This window comes from Oncorhynchus clarkii, chromosome 21 (genome assembly GCF_045791955.1).
Source record: "Oncorhynchus clarkii lewisi isolate Uvic-CL-2024 chromosome 21, UVic_Ocla_1.0, whole genome shotgun sequence".
NCBI classification, from domain to species: domain Eukaryota; kingdom Metazoa; phylum Chordata; class Actinopteri; order Salmoniformes; family Salmonidae; genus Oncorhynchus; species Oncorhynchus clarkii.
In genome coordinates this window covers 21,508,321-21,530,053 of record NC_092167.1, presented here as the reverse complement: position 1 = coordinate 21,530,053, position 21,733 = coordinate 21,508,321, and the positions used below count along the sequence as shown (strand labels likewise).

The following is a 21,733-nucleotide window of genomic DNA, read 5'->3' as shown; positions in this document are numbered from 1 at the left end:
CACCACTAGGCTACCCTGCCGCTGTGTACTTGTCTCTTCACAGAACAGCTCAAACTGGCTCTAACCAGAATAGAAAGAGGCATTGGAGGCCGCGGTGCACAACTGAGCAAGAGGACAAGTACTTTAGAGTGTCTAGTTTGAGAAACAGACCTCAACTAGCAGCTTCATTTTAAATAGTACCCACAAAACACCAGTCTCAAAATCAACAGTGAAGAGGTGACTCTGGGATGCTGGCATTCTAGGCAAAGTTCCTCTGTCCAGTGTCTGTGTCCTTTGCACATCTTAATCTTTTCTTTTTTTTGGCCAGTCTGAGATATGGCTTTTTCTTTGCAACTCTGCTGAGAAGGCAGTTTCATCTGTGGATTTGCCCTTTAAACAGTTGCATATTATCAAGATATCAAAGTGTCACAAAAAAAGTTAACCAACAGGCCTATAGAAAATGCAGTACATGGCATTCATTTTTCACATGTAAATATCACTTTTCTGTAGTGCTCAAAGCATGCAATTCCATGAGAGCATTATTTATTTTCAGCTCGAATCAGTCCTCCATGACAACAAAATAAACAACATTGGGCTGGCTAATAAGTCCTTTGTTTTGGGGTTATGCTCAGGTAAAACCATTTGGCTAATCTATACTTCTATATTTCCAAGTCCTATTCTTGAAGATGCATGGGTATAACATCTATTGGATTGACTGGAATTCTGATAGACTGTTTTTTAATGTAAATATATAATTTCATCGTTTTATATGTAGTAGAAAGCGATGGGTTAGAAGCCTATATAACCAACTCATAAAGTAAAATGTAACATCCATATATGGCCACCTATGTAAACTTCAACATTTATTTATTCTGCAATACATTTGGTTCAATTGGTAACATACATTTTTGTATTCTTCTAAGGCCTCTTAAGGGGTAATACATCTACAAGTAACTAAATGTAATCAGATTACGTTACTGAGTTTGGGTAATCCAAAAGTTACATTACTGATAACAATTTTGGACAGGTGACCAACCAGTAACTGTACTTAGAAAGTAACCTACCCAACCCTGGGTGGGACACAGATCATGGACGCAGTAAAGAAGTCAAGCCAGAGGAGTGAGTCACAAACTGACACTTTTACTGAAACACAGGCAGAAATCGGCTTACAGAGCTGGTGCAGAAAAGCCCATGCAGTACAGTACAGATTATCTATCTATATATTCAACAGACAGAAATAATCAAACAGAAATGATCATCACTGAGTATGACTCAGGAGGCAAGAGCACAGATAAGTAAGTATCTTATCCATTGTCAAAAACTACAATACAGCAGACAAATTCCAAATCAACAAACTGTATTTCACCCCAAAAAAGTATAGATTTTTCATGAAAATAAAGGAAACATCTAGAAAGCAAAAATGCTGAAAAAATAAAGAATATGTATTATATTCATCACTTATATTTTATTTTTTATTTGTGATGATGAAACGCTGGTCAGTCAACCCTGGTCTTGTAACCGCCTCGGGGTCAGGGTCGTCACCGTGACAAGGTGTTCCACTTCCAACAGGGTTAGGAGGAGCCAACCATCTCTTTGGTACAGATGTAGGATCTTAATTTGATCACCCTGTTGCAGGACAACTTACTTTCCTGCAATGCAGGACATTTTAAAACGTGTAGTTCATGAGGTTTAAAAAGGCTTCTGAAGATTTTAATTTCAACTTTACAAAAATGTATCAACCAAAAAGTCCATTAATCATAATAATTCACATTTCCTGTTGCTGCAGGATTATTGTCCTGCTGTAGCAAACTGACTCAAATGAAGATCCTACATCTGTAACCCTTGCTCACACAAGCAACCACGCCTTTCTGTACATCATCCTGTCCTCCTTGTTCCCTTGTTTATCGAGTCATTTAGTAGTGGTGACCCCATCTGTGCTCCCTCTCCTCCTCCATCAAGCTGCCTTTGAACAGTGTGTGATTTAGCTAGATAAAGAGAAAAAAAAGACTGAACAACAGATCTGTTCCCAGTAAGAGAAGCACAGTTCATCTCCAAAGATGTTACACCCTCACCCGTCCCCTTTGCTTTGACACATTCTGTCCATTGTCCTCCTCTTGTGAGCCCTTGTACACCATATCCTCATCCTGCACGGGAGCGAAGAGAAGACGACTGTAGTCCCTTGTCCTGCAGCCCAGCTGTCCGTGCGTCTGTTTGTCTGCGTCCATGCCTGCCCGTACATACGTCCGACAGCTGGTCGATCGTTCATCTTTTGATTCGTTATTTTGTTCAGGCGGGGTGGGTGTTTGTGCTGCTGTGCTGGTGTCGTCCCGGGCGACGCACAGAAAGGAAGGGGTGTTCTCTGGAACGCCTTAGCTGGCTGAAGGGGGTGCCCCCCTCTTCCCCACCCCTCGTTGATGCCCTTTCTCTTTCTCTTCCTCCGGCGGCGGGGTTAGGTGTGGGGGTCTGCGCTTGCGTCAGTGGGCGGCTGGCGGACTCACTCCCTGCTCAGGCGAGACCGATGGTCCGCTCGCCCTGTCTTGCTCTCTCATTTGCTTGCTCCCTCGGCCAGACTCCAATCAGCATCTCCTAGGGGACAGAGCAGGGCTTTACTGTAGTAGCTGTCTCCAGAACACTCACTGGAGTATTTATCCCATCCTCAAATCCCCAAAACATCCATCCAAGATCCACCTCCTTTCCCCCACCCATCCTTCCCTCAACCTCCTGCCCCAATATCTGTTCCCATTCACTCCTTCAGTACCATCATTACTGCATCTCCTTCCATCCATAGGTTGCAATGGTCTAGCGTCTGTTCGTGAGAAAATGTAATTGTGAGTGACAATCCAAAATAAAGTTTTGTTATTCATCAAAAACATAATTGTGTACTTTGCCATCAGTATCATGTAAGCATCTGTCAAATGTATGTTAGGCATGAATATGATGCGTTATGTTGACGTGGATCTAAATATCTCCTTTCTGAATTATTTTGTCACTTTTCCAAGACAAATATGAGGGAAGGACAAAGAACCACAAGCTATTTCTGTTCTGATGAAAATAGAAAGTTCGGGCAGTCTTTATTTCCAAAAATAGAAAGGAATCTTTACAGCTTTAAGGAAAAATAATATGAAAATGCACTTTAGTGCCTGCAAAGCAGAACAGATATATTTTCTTTCACTGTGCAAAAATAAAGGGGGACAAGTCTGTATCTGATCAGAATACTCAAAACAAAATATTTTTTGACAGTTGGGAGACATTAACCCTTTCCGTTTTTAACATAAGCAGGGCCTGAGTGCAGAATGCAGTCTGTCAGTAGCGTGTCCGACTGAGCTGGCTGGCCCTAGCCTCCTGGCCCTCATATCTGTTGTTTCTCTTGTGTTTCTCTTGCCTTTCTTGTCTGTCACGCTTTTCGTGCCTTTCATTTCTCTCCTGCTTTGTTTCCTGCTTTCTGTTCAGGTGCAGAGAACAAGGAGGGAGAGTCAGTGAGTTGACTAGCACCACGTCCTTCGACAGGATCCCATTCTAATGCCAACCCTAATTCCCCCCGCAGTGAATACAGGCTGTGTGTGAGTGTATTTAGGTGTGGTGGTGATTAGGACACAAAACAAACTTTTCATTCCACCACTGTCCCAGCCACTGTGACTGCTGCATTAAAGAAAGTTCACCAGTCACTCAGACTTTCTACCAGCATTTGGCTGGTGGTCTGCTGTTGATTCCAGGCCCTGGTGGTGTGTGTGTGTAGTGGGTAGGTAAGTTGAGGAGCGAGTCTCACCTTCCTCCGGTCTTGAAGATGAGGTCGGCGTTGGGTGCCCCTTTGGGGTGTTGGTAGCGTGGGCGCCGCTCCCGGTTGGTGTTGGCAGGAGCGGGCCGCTGGGCCAGAGACGCCATCATTTCTACATAGCAAAAACCAAGAAGGTAAACACAATGCTACACAAACCAAGCGAGTTTAAGACAATGCTACAGAAACAAATGCAACACGAACCAACAACGTTAAAACAACGCTACACAAACCAACAACGTGTAGGCATGTTGAATTTTGGTCGTACTCCTGCTGCTTTCTGTCGTCATCTCTCAAAAACACTCCCCATTTCTTTTCCCAATGCCCCATTCTCCATCTGTCCCTCTTCTTATCAGTACTGTATAATAAAAGGGTGTCCAATCAAAAATGCATCTTTTGACAAACGAGTAAAGTAATGTGTAGATACTCCTCTAAGAAAACCTCATGTCTATCATAATCCGTTACAAAACCTATTGGGAGTTTTAAACTCTTGTAGGATGGCCAGAACTAAATCAATGGAGGCGCGAGAAGAAAAGTAGGCAACAGTCAGGACAATTGCATTGCGTCAGCTAGGAGGATTCTGTGCAAGAATTAAGGCCACTGCTCCCTGACAGGCTCACTTTCCCATTGAACTTGTCATCTTTCTTTGAATCGGCAGTACATAAAACAATAGAGGTAAGATGGATATCGGTTTTGAGACATGACACATAGTATTTCCATATTATACGCTTTTTCAGTTAGAAGATTTCACACAAAAACAAGCATATCTCTGTGAAATGTCAACGGAGCACTGAGCGTATACCAAGTTTATTATTTTCAAAGCCTTTTACATTTAATTCAGCTCGTGTCATGCTAATTTAGCTTTTCTGCGACCTGCAGAAACAACTTTAAAGACGACAGCCACAACCACACAGCCACAGACGCAGAAACCTGCGTCGCTATTTCAACAGAGCACGGTGCTTACTCAAATCAAAACAACGTTTATTGGTCACGTACACAGATTTGTATTGCAGGTGCAGCGAAATGCTTGTATTTCTAGCTCCAACAGTGCAGTAACACACATAATGCATAAAGTAAAAAAATTAAGAAATTAAGAAATATCAGAACGAGCAATGTCAGAAAATATACAGTGGGGCAAGAAAGTATTTAGTCAGGCACCAATTGTGCAAGTTCTCCCACTTAAAAAGATGAGAGGCCTGTAATTTTCATCATAGGTACACTTCAACCATGACAGACAAAATGAGAAAACAAATCCAGAAAATCACATTGTAGGATTTTTTATTAATTTATTTGCAAATTATGTTGGAAAATAAGTATTTGGTCAATAACAAAAGTTTATCTCAATACTTTGTTATATACCCTTTGTTAGGAATGACAGAGGTCAAACGTTTTCTGTAAGTCTTCACAAGGTTTTCACACACTGTTGCTGGTATTTTGGCCCATTCCTCCATGCAGATCTCCTCTAGAGCAGTGATGTTTTGGGGCTGTTGCTGGGCAACACGGACTTTCAACTCACTCCAAAGATTTTCTATGGGGTTGAGATCTGGACTGGCTAGGCCACTCCAGGACCTTGAAATGCTTCTTACGAAGCCACTACTTCGTTGCCCGGGCGGTGTATTTGGGATCATTGTCATGCTGAAAGACCCAGCCACGTTTCATCTTCAATGCCCTTGCTGATGGAAGGAGGTCTTCACTCAAAATCTCACGATACATGGCCCCATTCATTCTTTCCTTTACACAGATCAGTCGTTCCGGTCCCTTTGCAGAAAAACAGCCCCAAAGCATGATGTTTACACCCCCATGCTTCACAGTAGGTATGGTGTTCTTTGGATGCAACTCAGCATTCTTTGTCCTCCAAACACGACGAGTTGAGTTTTTACCAAAAAGTTATATTTTGGTTTCATCTGACCATATGACATTCTCCTAATCTTCTTCTGGATCATCCAAATGCTCTCTAGCAAACTTCAGACGGGCCTGGACATGTACTGGCTTAAGCAGGGGGACACGTCTGGCACTGCAGGATTTGAGTCCCTGGCGGCGTAGTGTGTTACTGATGGTAGGCTTTGTTACTTTGGTCCCAGCTCTCTGCAGGTCATTCACTAGGTCCCCCCGTGTGGTTCTGGGATTTTTGCTCACCGTTCTTGTGATCATTTTGACCCCACAGGGTGAGATCTTGCGTGGAGCCCCAGATCGAAGGAGATTATCAGTGGTCTTGTATGTCTTCCATTTCCTAATAATTGCTCCCACAGTTGATTTCTTCAAACCAAGCTGCTTACCTATTGCAGATTCAGTCTTCCCAGCCTGGTGCAGGTCTACAATTTTGTTTCTGGTGTCCTTTGACAGCTCTTTGGTCTTGGCCATAGTGGAGTTTGGAGTGTGACTCTGAGGTTGTGGACAGGTGTCTTTTATACTAATAACAAGTTCCAACAGGTGCCATTAATACAGGTAACGAGTGGAGGACAGAGGAGCCTCGCAAAGAAGAAGTTACAGGTCTGTGAGAGCCAGAAATCTTGCTTGTTTGTAGGTGACCAAATACTTATTTTCCACCATAATTTGCAAATAAATTCATAAAAAATCCTATAATGTGATTTTCTGGATTTATTTTTCTCATTTTGTCTGTCATAGTTGAAGTGTACCTATGATGAAAATTACAGGCCTCTCATCTTTTTAAGTGGGAGAACTTGCACAATTGGTGGCTGACTACATACTTTTTTGCCCCACTGTATGTACATAGGGCAGCAGTCTCTAAGGTGCAGGGTAAAGTACCGGGTGGTAGCCGGCTAGTAACAGTGACTAAGGTTCAGGGCAGGGTACTGGGCGGAGGCCGGCTAGTGGTGACTGTGTTTTTTATCGGCTGTATTAGGTTATGAAATCCAACATTTTGGATATAAAGTTAATGATATGTTAGATAAAGACCACACCGAATGATTCAGAACATGAATAATCATATTTGTCTTGGTAAAATGTATTTTATAACATAAGGAAGTGACATTTTATCACCAACGTGAGTTTTCACCCACTCGAGGCAGAGTGACACCCTATTTAATACCTTGGTAGTCTTCTTGCTCCTGTCTCTCGTTGATGTCCAGAGTGAGCTTCTTCATCCTCATCCTCTCCTCCTGCTCTGCCTGCTGCTGGTTGAAGTGGTTGGCAGCCAGGTGGGAGGATAAAGGCACGTTCAGGATCTTAAACTGGAAAACAAGAGAGACAAAACAGAGACACATTCAAGAACTTTAACTCCAGTTAGGAGATCTGAAACAGGCACATTAAGCATTGAGAAGGAGCAAGAGTTACATCTCATGCTGTCGGCAGACAATGGGACAAGTGCTCAGTATTCACACTGCAGAAACATGTTCTCCTGGCTCACTATTCAACCTTTTACAACATGCCCCGTGATGTTTTTTCTCTGGCTGTGCTAAAACTCAAATGTGTTTCCCGGACGGAGGTCCAGGCAGCAGAGAAAGTGAGGGAGGGCCACTCCCATGGTGTGGAGCTGACAGAGGAATGCAGTGAATGTGTCTGACAGGGAGGGGTCCAGATAGCTGTGACGCTTACTAACACACACTGAACCGCTTTATCCTCACCTCAGGAAAGGCACTACAGGAGAGGATAGTGTGTTTACCATGGGGGTGTTTTTATTTAATTTTTTTTTTTTTTTACCTTTATTTTACTAGGCAAGTCAGTTAAGAACAAATTCTTATTTTCAATGACGGCCTGTTTACAGTGGGTTAACTGCCTGTTCAGGGGCAGAACGACAGATTTGTACCTTGTCAGCTCGGGGGTTTGAACTGCAACCTTCCGGTTACTAGTCCAACGCTCTAACCACTAGGCTACCCTGCCACCATGGGGGTGTATGGAGAGACACGTCATCTATAATGCATTAAGCAATTTATATAGCTTCATTTTACATCAACAAATATATATATATATATATATATATATATATATATATATATATACAAATATATATATATATACATACACACACACACACACACACACACACACACACACACACACACACACACACACACACACACACACACACACACACACACACACACACACACACACACACACACACACACACACACACACACACACACACACACACACACACACACACACACACACACACACACACACACACACACACACAGCTCAGAGTCAATATTATCACTGGGTCTGACAGTGCTGATTCTGTGGAGGGATCTGACCGAACTAACAGCGAAGGAGACTTCAACAAGTTAGTATGTGTGCGTGCGTGTACCTGCTGTTTGTTGCCCTTGCGCGTGAGCATGACAAACTGCATGGTGTCTGAGATGCCTCCGTCTCCCTCTCCAGAGCAGACGGGTCCTCCAGGGCCTTTCTTCAGCTGGCTCTTCAGCTGCAGGGGGATGGCCACGTCCAACTGGTGCACCTTCACTGCCTCCCCGCTCCGCTGCTACACACGCAGCGCACACACACACACACACACACAACTCCTGTTAATACCCGTTTTTTTAAAACAAAAGTAGTACAGTACTACGGACATAGTGACTGTGGCACACAGATTAGAGAGAATAGGAGAGATACTGTACCTGCAGGTTCTCCAGCATCATCTTGTCCAGAGCCTGGATGAAGTCCTCATCCTCAGCACATGCCACATGCTTCAGACCGCCACCACGGATGGTCACCTCCTACAGGACAAGACCGTCAGCAACACAATAACCCCTCTCCCTTTCTCCCTCTCCTTGCCATCTTCTTACATTGTTCTCCTCGTCCGTCTCGTTCTCCTTGTTGGAGTCGGTCAGATAGTCAGTGTTCTCCTCCTCCTCTTCCTCCCGCTCCTCTTCCTCATTCTCAGACCCTTCCTGGAACACACAGCAGGTTCTTAGATGGGGGGTGGGGGGGGGGGTGATTGTGTGCTAGCTTCTGTAAGGTAGAAAAACAAAACCTGGAGAGCTATGTTGTACGTCGGGCATGATAAGAGTTGAGTCAACACATCAATCTAGCAACACAACAAGATGACCCGCTTCCTTATACAGTATCTTGCTTAGGACTGGGCTTCTGTCCTCAGTTTGCGACCCCCCCCCCCTACAAAACTAGGGGTGAGGGCCAAATTAATGAATGATAGATGAGTGAATGAGTGAGAGATCTAGTATCCACCTATTATGAGAGACTTGTGTCTTAGACATGCAATGAATGAATGGATGAATAAAAAATGGACAGAATCACTTCTTCCTCTGGCTCGTTCATCTCGCTCTCATTGCCAGACTGTTCCTCTGTGTCCGCCCCTCCCTCTTCGTCGTCATCCTCGTCATCCTCGTCTAGAGCCTCGCCTTCACTCCCCATGGCACTGGAGGGCCGGCCGTCCTTCTGTCCATCCATGGCCAGTCCTTCAGGACACAAACATACGCACACACACACACACACACACCTTCATTCTAATGGCGCAGCGTCAGGTTGCAAGACTAAGTCTTGAAGCAAGAGAATTCGAGAGAAAACAGATGCTTGGGGAGACCGTGACTATAACTTCAGAAGCCTGATGAGCTGAGAGCAGTAGAGGAGCAGATAGATGTATACGTTAAGAGACGCTACTAAGCAGTAGAACTTAGTTAAGGAGGGTTCAGCAGAGGCAGAGGAATGCCTTCAGTGCCTTATCTTGGTTAAAGGATGAATGGCGAAACAATGAGGCCACTGTACAGCCTGTGGCTTACATCACCCTCATCAATCACTCATAACACTCACGGTACAGACAGACAGACACGCACAGGGTTTTTCAAAAGCGTTCTCTCTCGCATTCCACGTCAGCACCTTGAAACTTTGAAACAATTTTCTGTGCCTGGGTTAATACAGCGGACTACTTGTTCTGTGACTCAGAACGCATTACACCCGCTAAACGAGTGCTTCCTTCTTCCTCCTCCGTGTCCCACGGGGTATTTCATTATCTACATCCTGTCGGTCTCTTGATTGTTTCTCTATCTCTGTGCATCTCTTTTACTTTCCTCTCCATCAGATAGCGACCAACTGCGTTTCACCTAAAGAAACACTTTCAGTATTGTGCCACTTTAGAACAGCAGGCGCAATAGGGCTATGTTGTATTTGACAATGTATTGACACATCGTGTCATTGGGATGTCACTCAGGTATTTATTCATATTCCCCTATAAACCCTGAAGTGAACACTTACTTGAGTAAATGTGTTTTGTTTGTGCAGACTTAAGAGTGTGCGCTTTAAGTGGCAGGCTACAGTGCAGGCAGGTCTGACTGCTGTGTGTTTGTAGTATATGTGTGAGAGGGCCAGGTATGCGTGTTATTATGAGGGAATTAGACCTGTCTGACAGACAGACAGAGAGTGGTAGGAGCTGAAGCAGCCTCCTACACACGGGGGAATGTTGCTCAGCAGGGAGGACAGAGAGCAGGAGTGGGCCAACCTGAGGAGCTAGCTGCTACAGCAACATATTTCCGAGGCCTGCAGGCACACACACACACACGCACTAGAAACATGTGCGGGACTCGTGTATGACAATGATCTTTAACAACCTTGTTGTAGTGTGCGTGTGTGTGTGCATGTGTGTGTGCCCTTATGCCTGCATTCCTGTGTGTCTGTCAATCGCTCTCTCTCTCGGTCTCTTACCCAGTTTAACGAGGAACTCCCTCTCCAACTCGGTGACGTGTCGTGTGGAGTCTTCCAGGGAGATGCAGAGCTTCATCTTGGGCCGGAGAAGCTCCAGGGTGTCACTGATCATGTAGTCAATGTCGATGGGGAACTGGTGCTCCGCACTCCACACCTCCACACTCTTCTTCCACCAGATATACCTCTGGAGGACAGACAACAACACATCAGAGTTTAGGGACAGTCTTGTAACGAATTCATGTATTTGACATTATGTCACAACAGTATCAAAAACCATTCATGGTGAGAGAGAGAGAGAGGCTGAGAGGAGTGAAATAAGGGGAGGTTAAACGGTCATACCGACTGACCTGGAAGTAGATGAGGAAGCAGTCCAGCTTCCTCTTGCTGGAGCCGCGGTCAAAGTACTGTCCGCAGGTGTCAAGCAGGGTGCAGACCATGCGGATGCGGAACAGGTGCTCGGGGGGGTCCAGGGGGCTGGGGCTGCCGTCCGGGTTCACGCCGAACGAGATGAAGGAGAAGAGGGTGCGGAAGATGACCGCTGACTCCACCATGCGGTAGTTGTAGAGCTCCCCCAGAAACTTGGCACTGCTGATCCGACGCTGGTTGAACTTGGGCTGGTTCACCTGCAAAGGAGAGGGGAGAAGGAGCGATGATGGGGGTTGAGATCGAGGAGAAAACGGGCGAGATGGATAGACATGGAGAGGAGGGGGAGAGATGAGAGAAAGCAGGTGAGGTGGAATGGCAGAAAGGTGTTGAAGTTGAGTGCATCTGTGCTCAGAAACACCATAAATAAGCCCCAGGGAAGACTTCACCCACATGAACCTCAGATTTAGCACTCAATTTGTTACTGTGTGTCACACAAACCACATATCTGAACCAGAAACAAGCAGTTCGACAGCCTGTTCACACGGTATACAACACGTAGCCTCAACAATCACTCATTCAAGTCATAAAAAAAGTACCATCAATCTGCTCGGGCTCTTCACATAGCCCTTACATCCAGGAATGAACTCTTGAATCTGGGCCTGACTCCAACCAGCTCCTCCTCCCTGGTCCTCACCTCCAATCCCAGAAACAGCTCACCACCCTGGGCTTGCCTTGCCCTCCCCACACCCTCCCATGGTGCTCACCTCCATTCCCAGGCGGATGTCCTCCAGGACCCCATCCACCACGTGGATGCCCACGTCCTCCTGGTAGGCCACAAGGCCGGCCAGCAGGTTGGCCACACAGTGGATGCTGTTGTACTTGATGTTCCAGATGTTGACCATGCAACAGATCAGGTAGCCTTTAGACTCTGGGTCCTGCCAGGGGAGTTTACGCATCTGCCTCAACACCTAGGGTAGGGGAGGGAGGAGAGAAGGGAATGGAGAGGAAGGAGACGAGGAAGAGGGAGACAAGGAAGCGGAGAACGAGAAGGGAGAGGAAAGATGATAATCGGCAGGTGTTTGATACTTCTGTTGTGGTTTAGTTTTTTGGTATGTTAAAGAAATTACAGACTAATAGGGGGGGGGGGGGGGGGTCAAGACCCTCAAATCTCTCTATAGTGTTTTGATGAGGGGCAAGGGTATAAATAGAGCTGTATAATAAGAGTCTGGTCGCAGCAGTTGTGATGTGTGTGTAGCATGAGTGTACAAAATATTAGTAAAACCTTCCTAATATTGAGTTGCTCCCCTTTTGCCTTCAAAACAGCCTCAATTTGTCGAGACATGGACTTTACAAGGTGGCGAAACCGTTCCAGTGAAAGTTCCAGAGGTCTAAATATGATACCCCCCCCCCCCCAAAAAAATACAAAAATACTAACCTCCACTGTTACTGTAATCGTCAGAGGTTAGCATGTATTGGGGGTTATGACATTTGCGCGTCTAACTTTCTCACTCATAGCGATTCATTCAGGATGACCGTAGCATCAAGGCAGCATCCACATTAATGTAGAATGTAGAAACGCATTCTATTCTTATTTACAATAAAAGCGACTCCAAAATGACGCAATACATTATGCACCATTCATTTCTATTGGGCACAAAATGATCTGAAACACAGCAGATGCATCCAACAAGTTTGTATAGTCATTGCGTGCTAGGAATATGTGACCAAATACATTTTACTATTATAATACACATAAGTGAATTTGACCCAATACCATTGGTCCCCTAAAATGCGGGGACTATGGACAAAAATTGATGTAAAAAATGTATGTAATTTCATAAACGGTTCACCCGATATGGATCAAAATACCTTCAAATTAAAGCTGACAGTCTGCACTTTAACCTCATAGTATCATTTCAACCGCAAAGCGCTGGAGTACCGAGGCAAAACAACAAACAAACGTGTCACTGTCCCAATACTTTTGGAGCTCACTGTATCTTAAGACGAATGCACTAACTGTAAGTTGCTCTGGATACGAGCGTCTGCTAAATGACTCAAATGTAATAATCTTCATACCTTCTCCGTGGTGACCTTGGAGAGGTCCTTGTAGAGCAGTTTGCGGATGTACTCCTGCAGCGGGGGCCTCTTCTTCCTGACAGTCTTCTCCATGGGCGGAGGGTTGCAGTAGTAGTAGGCATTCTCCACCATGGTCACGTAGCGAGCATCCAGGTGCTGCGCCTGCTTCTTACGCATCATTTGCTCCTGAAACAAGTAAACATACAAAAACAAGTGAGCCATTCAATATAGAACCCAACTAAAAGCACTCAAAAAAGGTTTGTTATCTTATTATCTTGCTAAACGTAACCTAGAAAATATGGCAGCTGTGCACGCGACATGAATAACCTCGTCCAAATGCAATTTAGGGACAATAAAGCTGGATTAATAGCACTTTATAAATCAGATTTAACACTGGATTTCGGCAACCAGTTAGGAAGGCCAAGACATGTCTCTCTCCGGGACTTTGGATGCACTCCAAAACCTTTGGGGAATTCCAGTATTGTGTTTGATAGGTGTGTGTGCTTATACATTAGCGGAGGCTGCTGAGGGGAGAACGGCTCCTAATAATAGCCGGAACGGAGCAAATGGAACAGCATCAAACACCTGGAAACCCTGTGTCCAATCTATTCAAAAGAAATGCCACCGATTCTGCTCCAGTCATTACCACGAGGCCGTTCTCCCTAATTAAAGGTTTCGCCAACCTCCTGTGCTGTATACGTACGTGTGTGCATTGCCGTGTGTGCGTGTGTGTGTTTGTACCAGAAGGACGCTGGTCCGGAGGTGGGAGTCGGGGGATCGGAAGAGGAAGCGTCCACTGGTCTCCAGCAGAGTGCAGGCCATCTCTATGTGGTGGTGGGAGAAGTCTGACAGCAGCATCTGTAGAGCAACACACACACACACACACAAACAAACAAACACACACATCACTCAGTAACATGATGATGACAGTGTAATACAATAATTGTAACAGTAACCTAGTTTCCATTCACAGTTTTTATGCGAGTAAAGTCATGTCATATATAATTTTTTAAAATCACGACAGGCGTGATGGAGACAGGAAGTGTCCGTACAATTTCATAAATGTCGACAAACAATTTATTCGTTCGACATGGTGGGATCATTTTGTGTCGGTAAATTGAATTATGTGACAATTGCAGTGAAAACTCCTTCATGCGCAAATATTGATATAATAAAACCATCATGATGATGTAAACTTGGGAGTCACGAGGAATGCTGGATATGAAGTTGTACTACCACTACGGCATGGAAAAGTATTAAGAGTTCATAGGCAGCTGAAATAAGTTCTGGTGGTTAAGTGATGGATGGTGATGAGCTTTGAAGGTGTTATTTGAATGCTGGTGACGTGGTGATGGATGCAAGGCTGACAATTATCAAATGCAAATGATATTGCTCTTATCCATATCTCATCATATAACCTACCCTGTCCACTTTATCAGCGAACTGTTGTCTCGAGAGCATGCGCCAAAACCAGATTAGGCAAGTTACCTATTTATCGCGACAGTTTTGGTGACAAAACCATTGGTAGAGTTAAAAATGAAATGGAAACATTGAACTTCTGCTTTTTATTTGGTACGTGAAAAAAATGCGCACAGCATTTTATCAGTTTGATGGAAACACACCTCTTGTTGGAATTTTTGAAAATTGTTTTTTCTTCTTCAGATTTTAGAATAGTTGTATGAAAATCTGTCAACCAATTGGATGGAACCTAGCTAATGAAAGCACAGCTTCCTGGTGAAAGAGAAGCATCCCCTACCTTGAGACAATGCAGAGTGTCCGTTTTAGAGAACAGCTTGAACTTCGCCAGCTCCCCGATAAACCGTACAGTTTTATTTTTGGTTTCGATGTTGATCTGGTCCTTCTTCCGGATCTACAAAGCAACACAGCAAGCATTCTGTATTGATATCTCCTTCAAAACTGTTTGTTTCCTTCAGTACAGGTCCTATTTTAACGAGGCAGTGGTTCTGTATGAAAGACACAACAAAGACGAAGGTGTTAATAGTTGTTGTAAAGTCTTGGGACCTACATGGAACCTGAAGTCTCCTTTGAGTATAGAGCACAGGTCATCGGCCACATCTGACATGCAGGGGTGAAGGGTGGCCACCAGACGGGAGTAAAATGGCAGCAGATCCAACCTGGAAGAAAACAACACAACCATGAGCTTTACAATGGTATTAGTACCATTGACTCCTTTATGCCATTTCAAATTAAATGAGCAACGGCACCACCTAGTGGGGAAAAGGGACAAAAAAACAACAACATTCCCACACAAATCAATCCATGATCAAATCCTTCCAAATTAACTATTTGCGTGTGTGTGTGTGTGCATGTGTGCTTTGTCAGGGAACAGTGAAGAAAGTCTGGACCAGCTTCCTGATCAAATCCTTTCAAATGAACTATCTGCTTTATAGTGAGTCTGGTACCTTTGTCTGGGAACGGTGAAGAGAGCCCGGACCAGCTTCCTCCTGTTTGACTTGGTGTTCATGTTCATGCAGAAATCCATGGCAGCCTGTGAACAAACACACAAACGGTCAGACTAATTCACTGCACAATTGCGTATTTAGTACCACATTCCCTGTGAATCATTGCCTTTGTGGCTAAACTCAAATTGTTACGCAATGGAATAGATCCTTCTGGGATGCTGAAGGTGTGTTGTGTTCTCTCCTTGCCTTGTCTATGAGGTCTCTGTTGACGCAGTTGGGAAGCTGCTGGATGAAGGCGTCCACGATGAGCTTCAGATGGGACCCGGTGCTTGCTTCCTCATCCTCTTGTTCTTCACACGGAAACAGGGAGGACACAGTCAAACATGAATACAACAAAGTCATGCTCCAAATATCTCCTTAGCGAAGAGTCACTCAGCGACAGAAACAGAAAGAGCAAAGCCATAGCATAGGTATAGACCTAAGAATGGGGTTGATACATGTGGAATATTAGAAACCTTGTGAATGACTGTCTGATTTCCACATGCTCAGCAACACACCTCTGTTTACTTGATTGGCCCTGAGCACCCATGAGTGGGATCTAGCTCTGTTTCCCTGACTTCTCTCATACCCTAACTTGAGCCCTGGAAGAGACACACAAACACCAAGACACTGTCCATGTCAATAACCAACATGCCTCCTCTATCCAGAGGCTGTAGATATTCGATTATTGCTGCCCTCTTGATGTAACTGTCAAAATGGACAGCTGGCAGTGCAAAGCGCTGGGTGTGCTGCTTGGTGGCAGGCAGGCTGGTGGGTAGAGAATACCTTCATCTTTACCTTGCTCGTCCAATAGTTTTTTGGCAAGCTCTGCCTCGTTCTCTGCCTCGTCAGGTCCATCCAGCTCCAGAGGGTCATCAGCGATGTCTAGAGCCTCGAGCTCCAACTCCAACTCCTCTGTGGTGGCCGCAGCATCTTTAGCCTCTGAGGAAAGGATACAGCAACAAGAGAAGGGTCATTCAGACAGTGTGAGTCCGTGTGTGTGTGCATGCGTGCATGTGTGTATGCGGCTGTACCTTTACCAGCAGCCTCTTCTTTGTCCTTGCCCTTCTCGTTATCTTTGAACAGGATGGCGGGGACGAAGGCCTTCAGGTCCACCATGTTCTCATAGAAGTTCCTGGCATCCTCGTCCTCCCAGATGCCCCCCTCCAGGTCATACTCCCCGGGCTTCCCAGGGGTGAAGATGTCAATGCCAGGGCCGTGCTCTATCACACAGAGAGGAGAGGAGATGGTTAGATACATAGAGACACCAAAGACTGTTGGCTACATATAACCAACAGCAAAAAAACATGATGACAATGTGGCTTTATAACAAAAATCACCCAAAATGACAACAAAACGCACAGTCTTTATATATTGTTCCTATACCAAAGTAATAAAGAGTATACAAGGATTGTTATTCTTTACCTTCCTGCACAGTCTTGTCCAGTGGAAGTTCTGGCATGTTCTCATCCAGAAAGTCAGCCAGAGACTGGGTGTTAGCCAGCAACTTCTGGTAGGATGTAGCAAACTCCTCATACTGCTTGTGTCTGTCCTCACTCAGCTCCCCTTTGGAGTGGAGGATACGCCTGGAGGAAGAAAAAACATGGAGGTGTCAGTATGTACACTAAAAGACATTTAGCATGTTACTCAAAATGGCTATGTGTCTTGTACTGTGGCAGGAGTATACACTGAAATCAATAATACAAGAGAAGTTGTGAGATGGGTCATGTTGAAAGAATTCTCCCAGGAAGCCTAGGCCCCATCACCTGTTCTGCCTCTCGATGTTCTGCAACTCGCGGTGGTCCTTCTTCAGGTGCTTGGTGAGCGAGGTGAAGTACTCCCTCAGAAGGTTCTGGAAGGGCTGCTGCTTCTCCGTGTTGATGATCTCACTGGGAGGGAAGGCCAGGCCAAACTTCTCCCGTGCAGCCTTCACTTTGCGAGGCACCAGGCCCGCGATGTCGTCCCCGCAGTGCTTACAGAAGCTGATGACCACCGACACATGCGTGTGTGTCTCGCGGTCTGTTCCAATGATGCTCTTCAGCTGCTCGTAGATGAGCGAAAGGCCCTCCTTGTCCGTAAACAGGCCCACGATGGTAAGCTCTGCGATGAAGCGCAGGTCGGTGCGCAGCTTGCTCACGTTGGGCGCCTTCTCCTCCTTGCGCGCCTCAAAGTGCCTCTTCCAGGCCTGGAGGAGCAATGGGGCGAATTCAGCGTAGCGCTGGTGAAAGAGGGAGCACAGGTGCACAGCGCAGCCCACATCAGAGATCTTCAGCTTGGCCTCCACCACTGAGCCCACCGCCTCGCCGATGTACTTGCTGAGGTTGAGCGAGCCGAAGTCATTGGAGAGGGCTTCACGCTGCTGCTCAGTGAGCGTGCGCAGCTTCTTGACGAAGGCCGTGTTCTTCTTCAAGCTGGAGTCAAGGCGGCTAAAGAAGGTTTCCTCGGGACGGCCCTCGTGGGCGTTCTGGTTGCGGATGCGCAGCTCCTTCCGGCACTGGTGGCGCTCCCAGGCCTCCTGGTGGAGCTGGTGACCCTCTTCCTTCTCCCTGGAGTGGGAAGAAAGATGGAGAATCAAGTTAGCAATTATCGGAATTCACAAATACAAATACTAACCATACACAAAGTTTATGATGTTGAGCGCACCTACAGTAGATACATTACTATGGTGGTTCCACCCCTGAGCTCTTACTTGAGTTGAGCTGCCTCCTCTTCACGCTGTCTCTTGGCCTCCTCCTCCTGAACTTTCCTCTCCTGCTCCTCCTGCTGCTTCTTCTCCTCTTCCTCCTTCATCCTCTGCTCCTCCTCTGCCTTCTGTTTCTCCTCCTCTTTCCGTTTCCGCTCCTTTTCTTCCTTCTTTCTTTTGTCCTCCTCAAGTCTCCTCCTCTTTTCCTCTGCGGCCTTACCGATATCTTTCTTGCCACTCATCTTTGCCTCATCCTTCACTTTATCCCGGGAGGAGGCGGGCCGTCTATCACCCTCTCTGTCTTTCTCCTTGTTACTAAAGGAGCTCACCTCTTTCTCATCCATGTTTAATGATCTCTTGCCCTCAGCAAGCATTCTAGAAAAACAAAGTTGAATCATTCACATTAGCAGTGTTACCCATATCAGTGCTAGGCAAGCCTAGTTAATAACGTTGGGCCAGTAACCGAAAGGTTGCTAGATTTTGAATCCCCGAGCTGACAAGGTAAAAATCTGCCGTTCTTCCCCTGAACAAGGAAGTTAACCCACTGTTCCTAGGCCGTCATTGTAAATAAGAATGTGTTCTTAACTGACTTGTCTAGTTAAATAAAGGTTCAATAAAAAAACATTGAACCCTAGAGGCCTGAATATTGACTTTGATCTCAGGCCCTTCTTATGAACAAATTTTTCCTTAATAAACAGCTTATTAGCATACACCTAATATGTTCCCCCTGTTGATGATGCTCATTATATATTAAGGTTGAACCAAATGATTTCATGTAACAAAAATTAAATGAAATACGAAATTATGTGAAATTTAATTAAACAATATTGTATGTTGATGCTAATATGATTTACAATATTCCATTATGTTTCTATATGATAATTGCGTAATATATTTAATATGCCATATACTATTTAACAGTTTCACGAATAAATTTGAATTAACTTAATAATTATGACACACCCCTCACTATTGTCATTGGTTACACTAATTGCACTGTTTGTCTACATAACCCGGTTCAAGTACTCATGATATTACCCTGAAGAAGGCACAGTGACCCCGAATTCACATTGCTAGCTATACATGTATCACAAAATGTAAGCATTTCACTGTAAGGTCTACCTACACCTGTTGTATTCGGCTCAAGTGACAAACTGATTTGTGACTGACCGAGTTGCTAAAAGTTTGAGCCAGCCGTTGGTGAAAGCGTCACAAGATGAAATGTCAGTGATTGAATATTGCAATAGCGAACGTTAGTTAACGTTCGCTAGTTATTTTCAAATCTCCGCCAACTACCATATCTAGGTAATGTCATAAAATGCATAAAACCTCCAAGTTGACTACACGCAAATTACATGTTTGCCAACGTGCGTTGTGAGCCTATTTGACTCTTATTAAATTGCATTTGTGATAGTGCTGTTTAGGTAACGTTAGCTATGTTGACATTGTCTTACCTACGACGCACGTATAGCTAACATAACATTAACTAAGCTAACTTGCTGAACACAACGGTTAGGTAAGAACCGTAATTTAGCAATTGTACGACTACTATGTGCAATTATTTTATAACTACGAAAAAGTGTATAAATGTTTTTACCACCAGTTTTGACAAAACTGTACACATTAAACCAAAGTTACGTTGCTAACGCGTTAGCTAGATAACTGTTAGGCCACTTCGGATTGAGTCGCGACTCGAGAGGTAAACAAATGCCTTGGTAGCCCGCGAACATTAAGATCGTCGATGTCAATCGTCTGCATAAACCAAAAACAAGTGTCAACATATATTAGTAATAATTACATATCGTTCATTATAGAATATAGTCTAAAACCAAATTATTACCTTCGATTTCTCTCAAAATAAACATCGGACTTGTGTTGATAAGTAAAAATGATTTCCTTGTGCGGCAAAGGACCCCTTGGATTAGGCACCAAATAATCTGCCTGAAAGGAAATGTAGGGTCTAATCTGCTTTGTTTATTGAATGGATAAGCAGATTGAACATCTTTAATATAGTAGTATTTTATCAGTAGATAAATTGAACTACACCAATTTTATAATTTAGTTATGTATTCATGGTACTTTAATTTAGACAGGCAATGTCGCAGATTATATTAGGGAGTGGGTCTCTGTTGTGTCTGCTGGAGCAGCAGTTGCAGCAGAGAGTTCCAGTCAATTATTTATACATTAGTCATTCAGCAGATTTACAGGAGCAATTATGATTAAGTGCCTTGGTCAAGGGCACATCTACAGATTTGTCACCTGATCAGCTCGGGGATTCAAACCAGCGATCTTTCGGGTTATTGGCCTAACACTCTTAACTGCTGTGGGTAAAGAATTAACGGTCTAAACTGATAAATATTCGGTTATCACGTTTTATTTCGTTTACTGTCAGATGTCTGCATGCATAATAGAAAACATAACTAATGGTACGAAATATTATACATTTTAGTAAAACATTATCCTATTATCCATTATATACATTTATAGAAATGTGTTCTGGTTTCAATAGTCTAAAAGTTTCCATTCTATTTTTGTCAGTTTTCCCTCATCTATTACTGATAAGAGAACAAATTCAATGGAGAGAACTTGTTTTACCGGTCCACAGTGGCGATTTTAGCATGTGATTTTAGCATTTGTCCCTGGTGGGACAAAGCATAATTTACTGCCTTAAACAAAAAAATAGTTAAGACTTTAACTAGGCAAGTCAGTTTAAAAAAAATCTTATTTACAATGAAGGCCTAGGAACAGCGGGTTGGAGGTTAAATGCCTCCAACTCAATCGTCAAGTTTGCGGACAACACTACAGTGGTAGGCTTGATTACCAACAACGACGAGACGGCCTACAAGGAGGAGGTGAGGGCCCGCGGAGTGTGGTGTCAGGAAAATAACCTCACACTCAACGTCAACAAAACTAAGGAGATGATTGTGGACTTCAGGAAACAGCAGAGGGAGCACCCCCCTATCCACATCGATGGGACAGTAGTGGAGAGGGTAGTAAGTTTTAAGTTCCTCGGCGTACACATCACAGACAAACTGAATTGGTCCATCCACACAGACAGCATCGTGAAAAAGGCGCAGCAGCGCCTCTTCAACCTCAGGAGGCTGAAGAAATTCGGCTTGTCACCAAAAGCACTCACAAACTTCTACAGATGCACAATCGAGAGCATCCTATCGTGCTGGGACCGAGAGACTGAAAAATAGCTTCTATCTCAAGGCCATCAGACTGTTAAACAGCCACCACTAATGGCCTTGAGATAGAAGCTGTTTTTCAGTCTCTCGGTCCCTGCTTTAATGCACCTGTACTGACCTCGCTTTCTGGATGATAGCGGGGTGAACAGGCAGTGGCTCGGGTGGTTGTTGTCCTTGATGATCTTTATGGCCTTCCTGTGACATCGGGTGGTGTAGGTGTCCTGGAGGGCAGGTAGTTTGCCCCCGGTGGTGCGTTGTGCAGACCTCACTACCCTCTGGAGAGCCTTGCGGTTGTGGGCGGAGCAGTTGCCGTACCAGGCACGACAGGATGCTCTCGATTGTGCATCTGTAGAAGTTTGTGAGTGCTTTTGGTGACAAGCCAAATTTCTTCAGCCTCCTGAGGTTGAAGAGGCGCTGCTGCGCCTTCTTCACGACGCTGTCTGTGTCTATGTTAAATTAACACATTAGATCTCGTAAAACATAATACAAAGAAAAAATATATATTTGAAATGCAAGAGAAAGGCCATAATGTATTACTCCAGCCCAGGTGCAATTTAGATATTGGCCACGAGATGGTAGCATTGTATGT

General features: G+C 44.6%; 1 protein-coding gene across 4 annotated transcripts; it reads right to left on the bottom strand.

Annotated features, from left to right (window-relative positions):
• Nucleotides 1-1,099: 1,099 nt before the first annotated feature.
• LOC139378750 (regulator of nonsense transcripts 2-like) lies at nucleotides 1,100-19,877 on the bottom strand. Of its 4 annotated transcripts, none has more exons than XM_071121208.1 (23): nucleotides 19,797-19,877; nucleotides 17,963-18,331; nucleotides 17,040-17,819; nucleotides 16,699-16,859; nucleotides 16,308-16,496; nucleotides 16,072-16,215; nucleotides 15,481-15,584; nucleotides 15,235-15,320; nucleotides 14,838-14,946; nucleotides 14,568-14,681; nucleotides 13,553-13,669; nucleotides 12,812-12,997; nucleotides 11,500-11,703; nucleotides 10,717-10,992; nucleotides 10,370-10,553; nucleotides 8,969-9,129; nucleotides 8,500-8,604; nucleotides 8,332-8,430; nucleotides 8,022-8,195; nucleotides 6,801-6,942; nucleotides 3,746-3,866; nucleotides 2,738-2,785; nucleotides 1,100-2,565 (listed from the first exon to the last, which is right to left on the bottom strand). In XM_071121208.1, the coding sequence occupies exons 2-22, from the start codon at nucleotides 18,328-18,330 to the stop codon at nucleotides 2,779-2,781; spliced, it is 3,831 nt and encodes a 1,276-aa protein (XP_070977309.1). In that variant the 5' UTR covers nucleotide 18,331; nucleotides 19,797-19,877; the 3' UTR covers nucleotides 1,100-2,565; nucleotides 2,738-2,778. The 4 variants fall into 4 exon arrangements, with proteins under 4 accessions (XP_070977309.1, XP_070977310.1, XP_070977311.1 ...); XM_071121209.1 differs by having other exon boundaries at nucleotides 1,100-2,562; XM_071121210.1 differs by lacking the exon at nucleotides 2,738-2,785 and having other exon boundaries at nucleotides 1,100-2,562.
• Nucleotides 19,878-21,733: the final 1,856 nt, after the last annotated feature.

Bases quoted from the DNA above. Each gene is read 5' to 3' on its own strand.
- LOC139378750 (XM_071121207.1), bottom strand. From the start codon at position 18,330: ATGCTTGCTGAGGGCAAGAGATCATTAAACATGGATGAGAAAGAGGTG. The intron at 14,682-14,837 runs GTAGGTCCCAAG...GTTGCTTTGTAG, and splicing joins AAGGAGACTTCAGGTTCCAT to ATCCGGAAGAAGGACCAGAT. The intron at 8,196-8,331 runs GTACAGTATCTC...CTGCGTGTGTAG, and splicing joins TGATGCTGGAGAACCTGCAG to CAGCGGAGCGGGGAGGCAGT.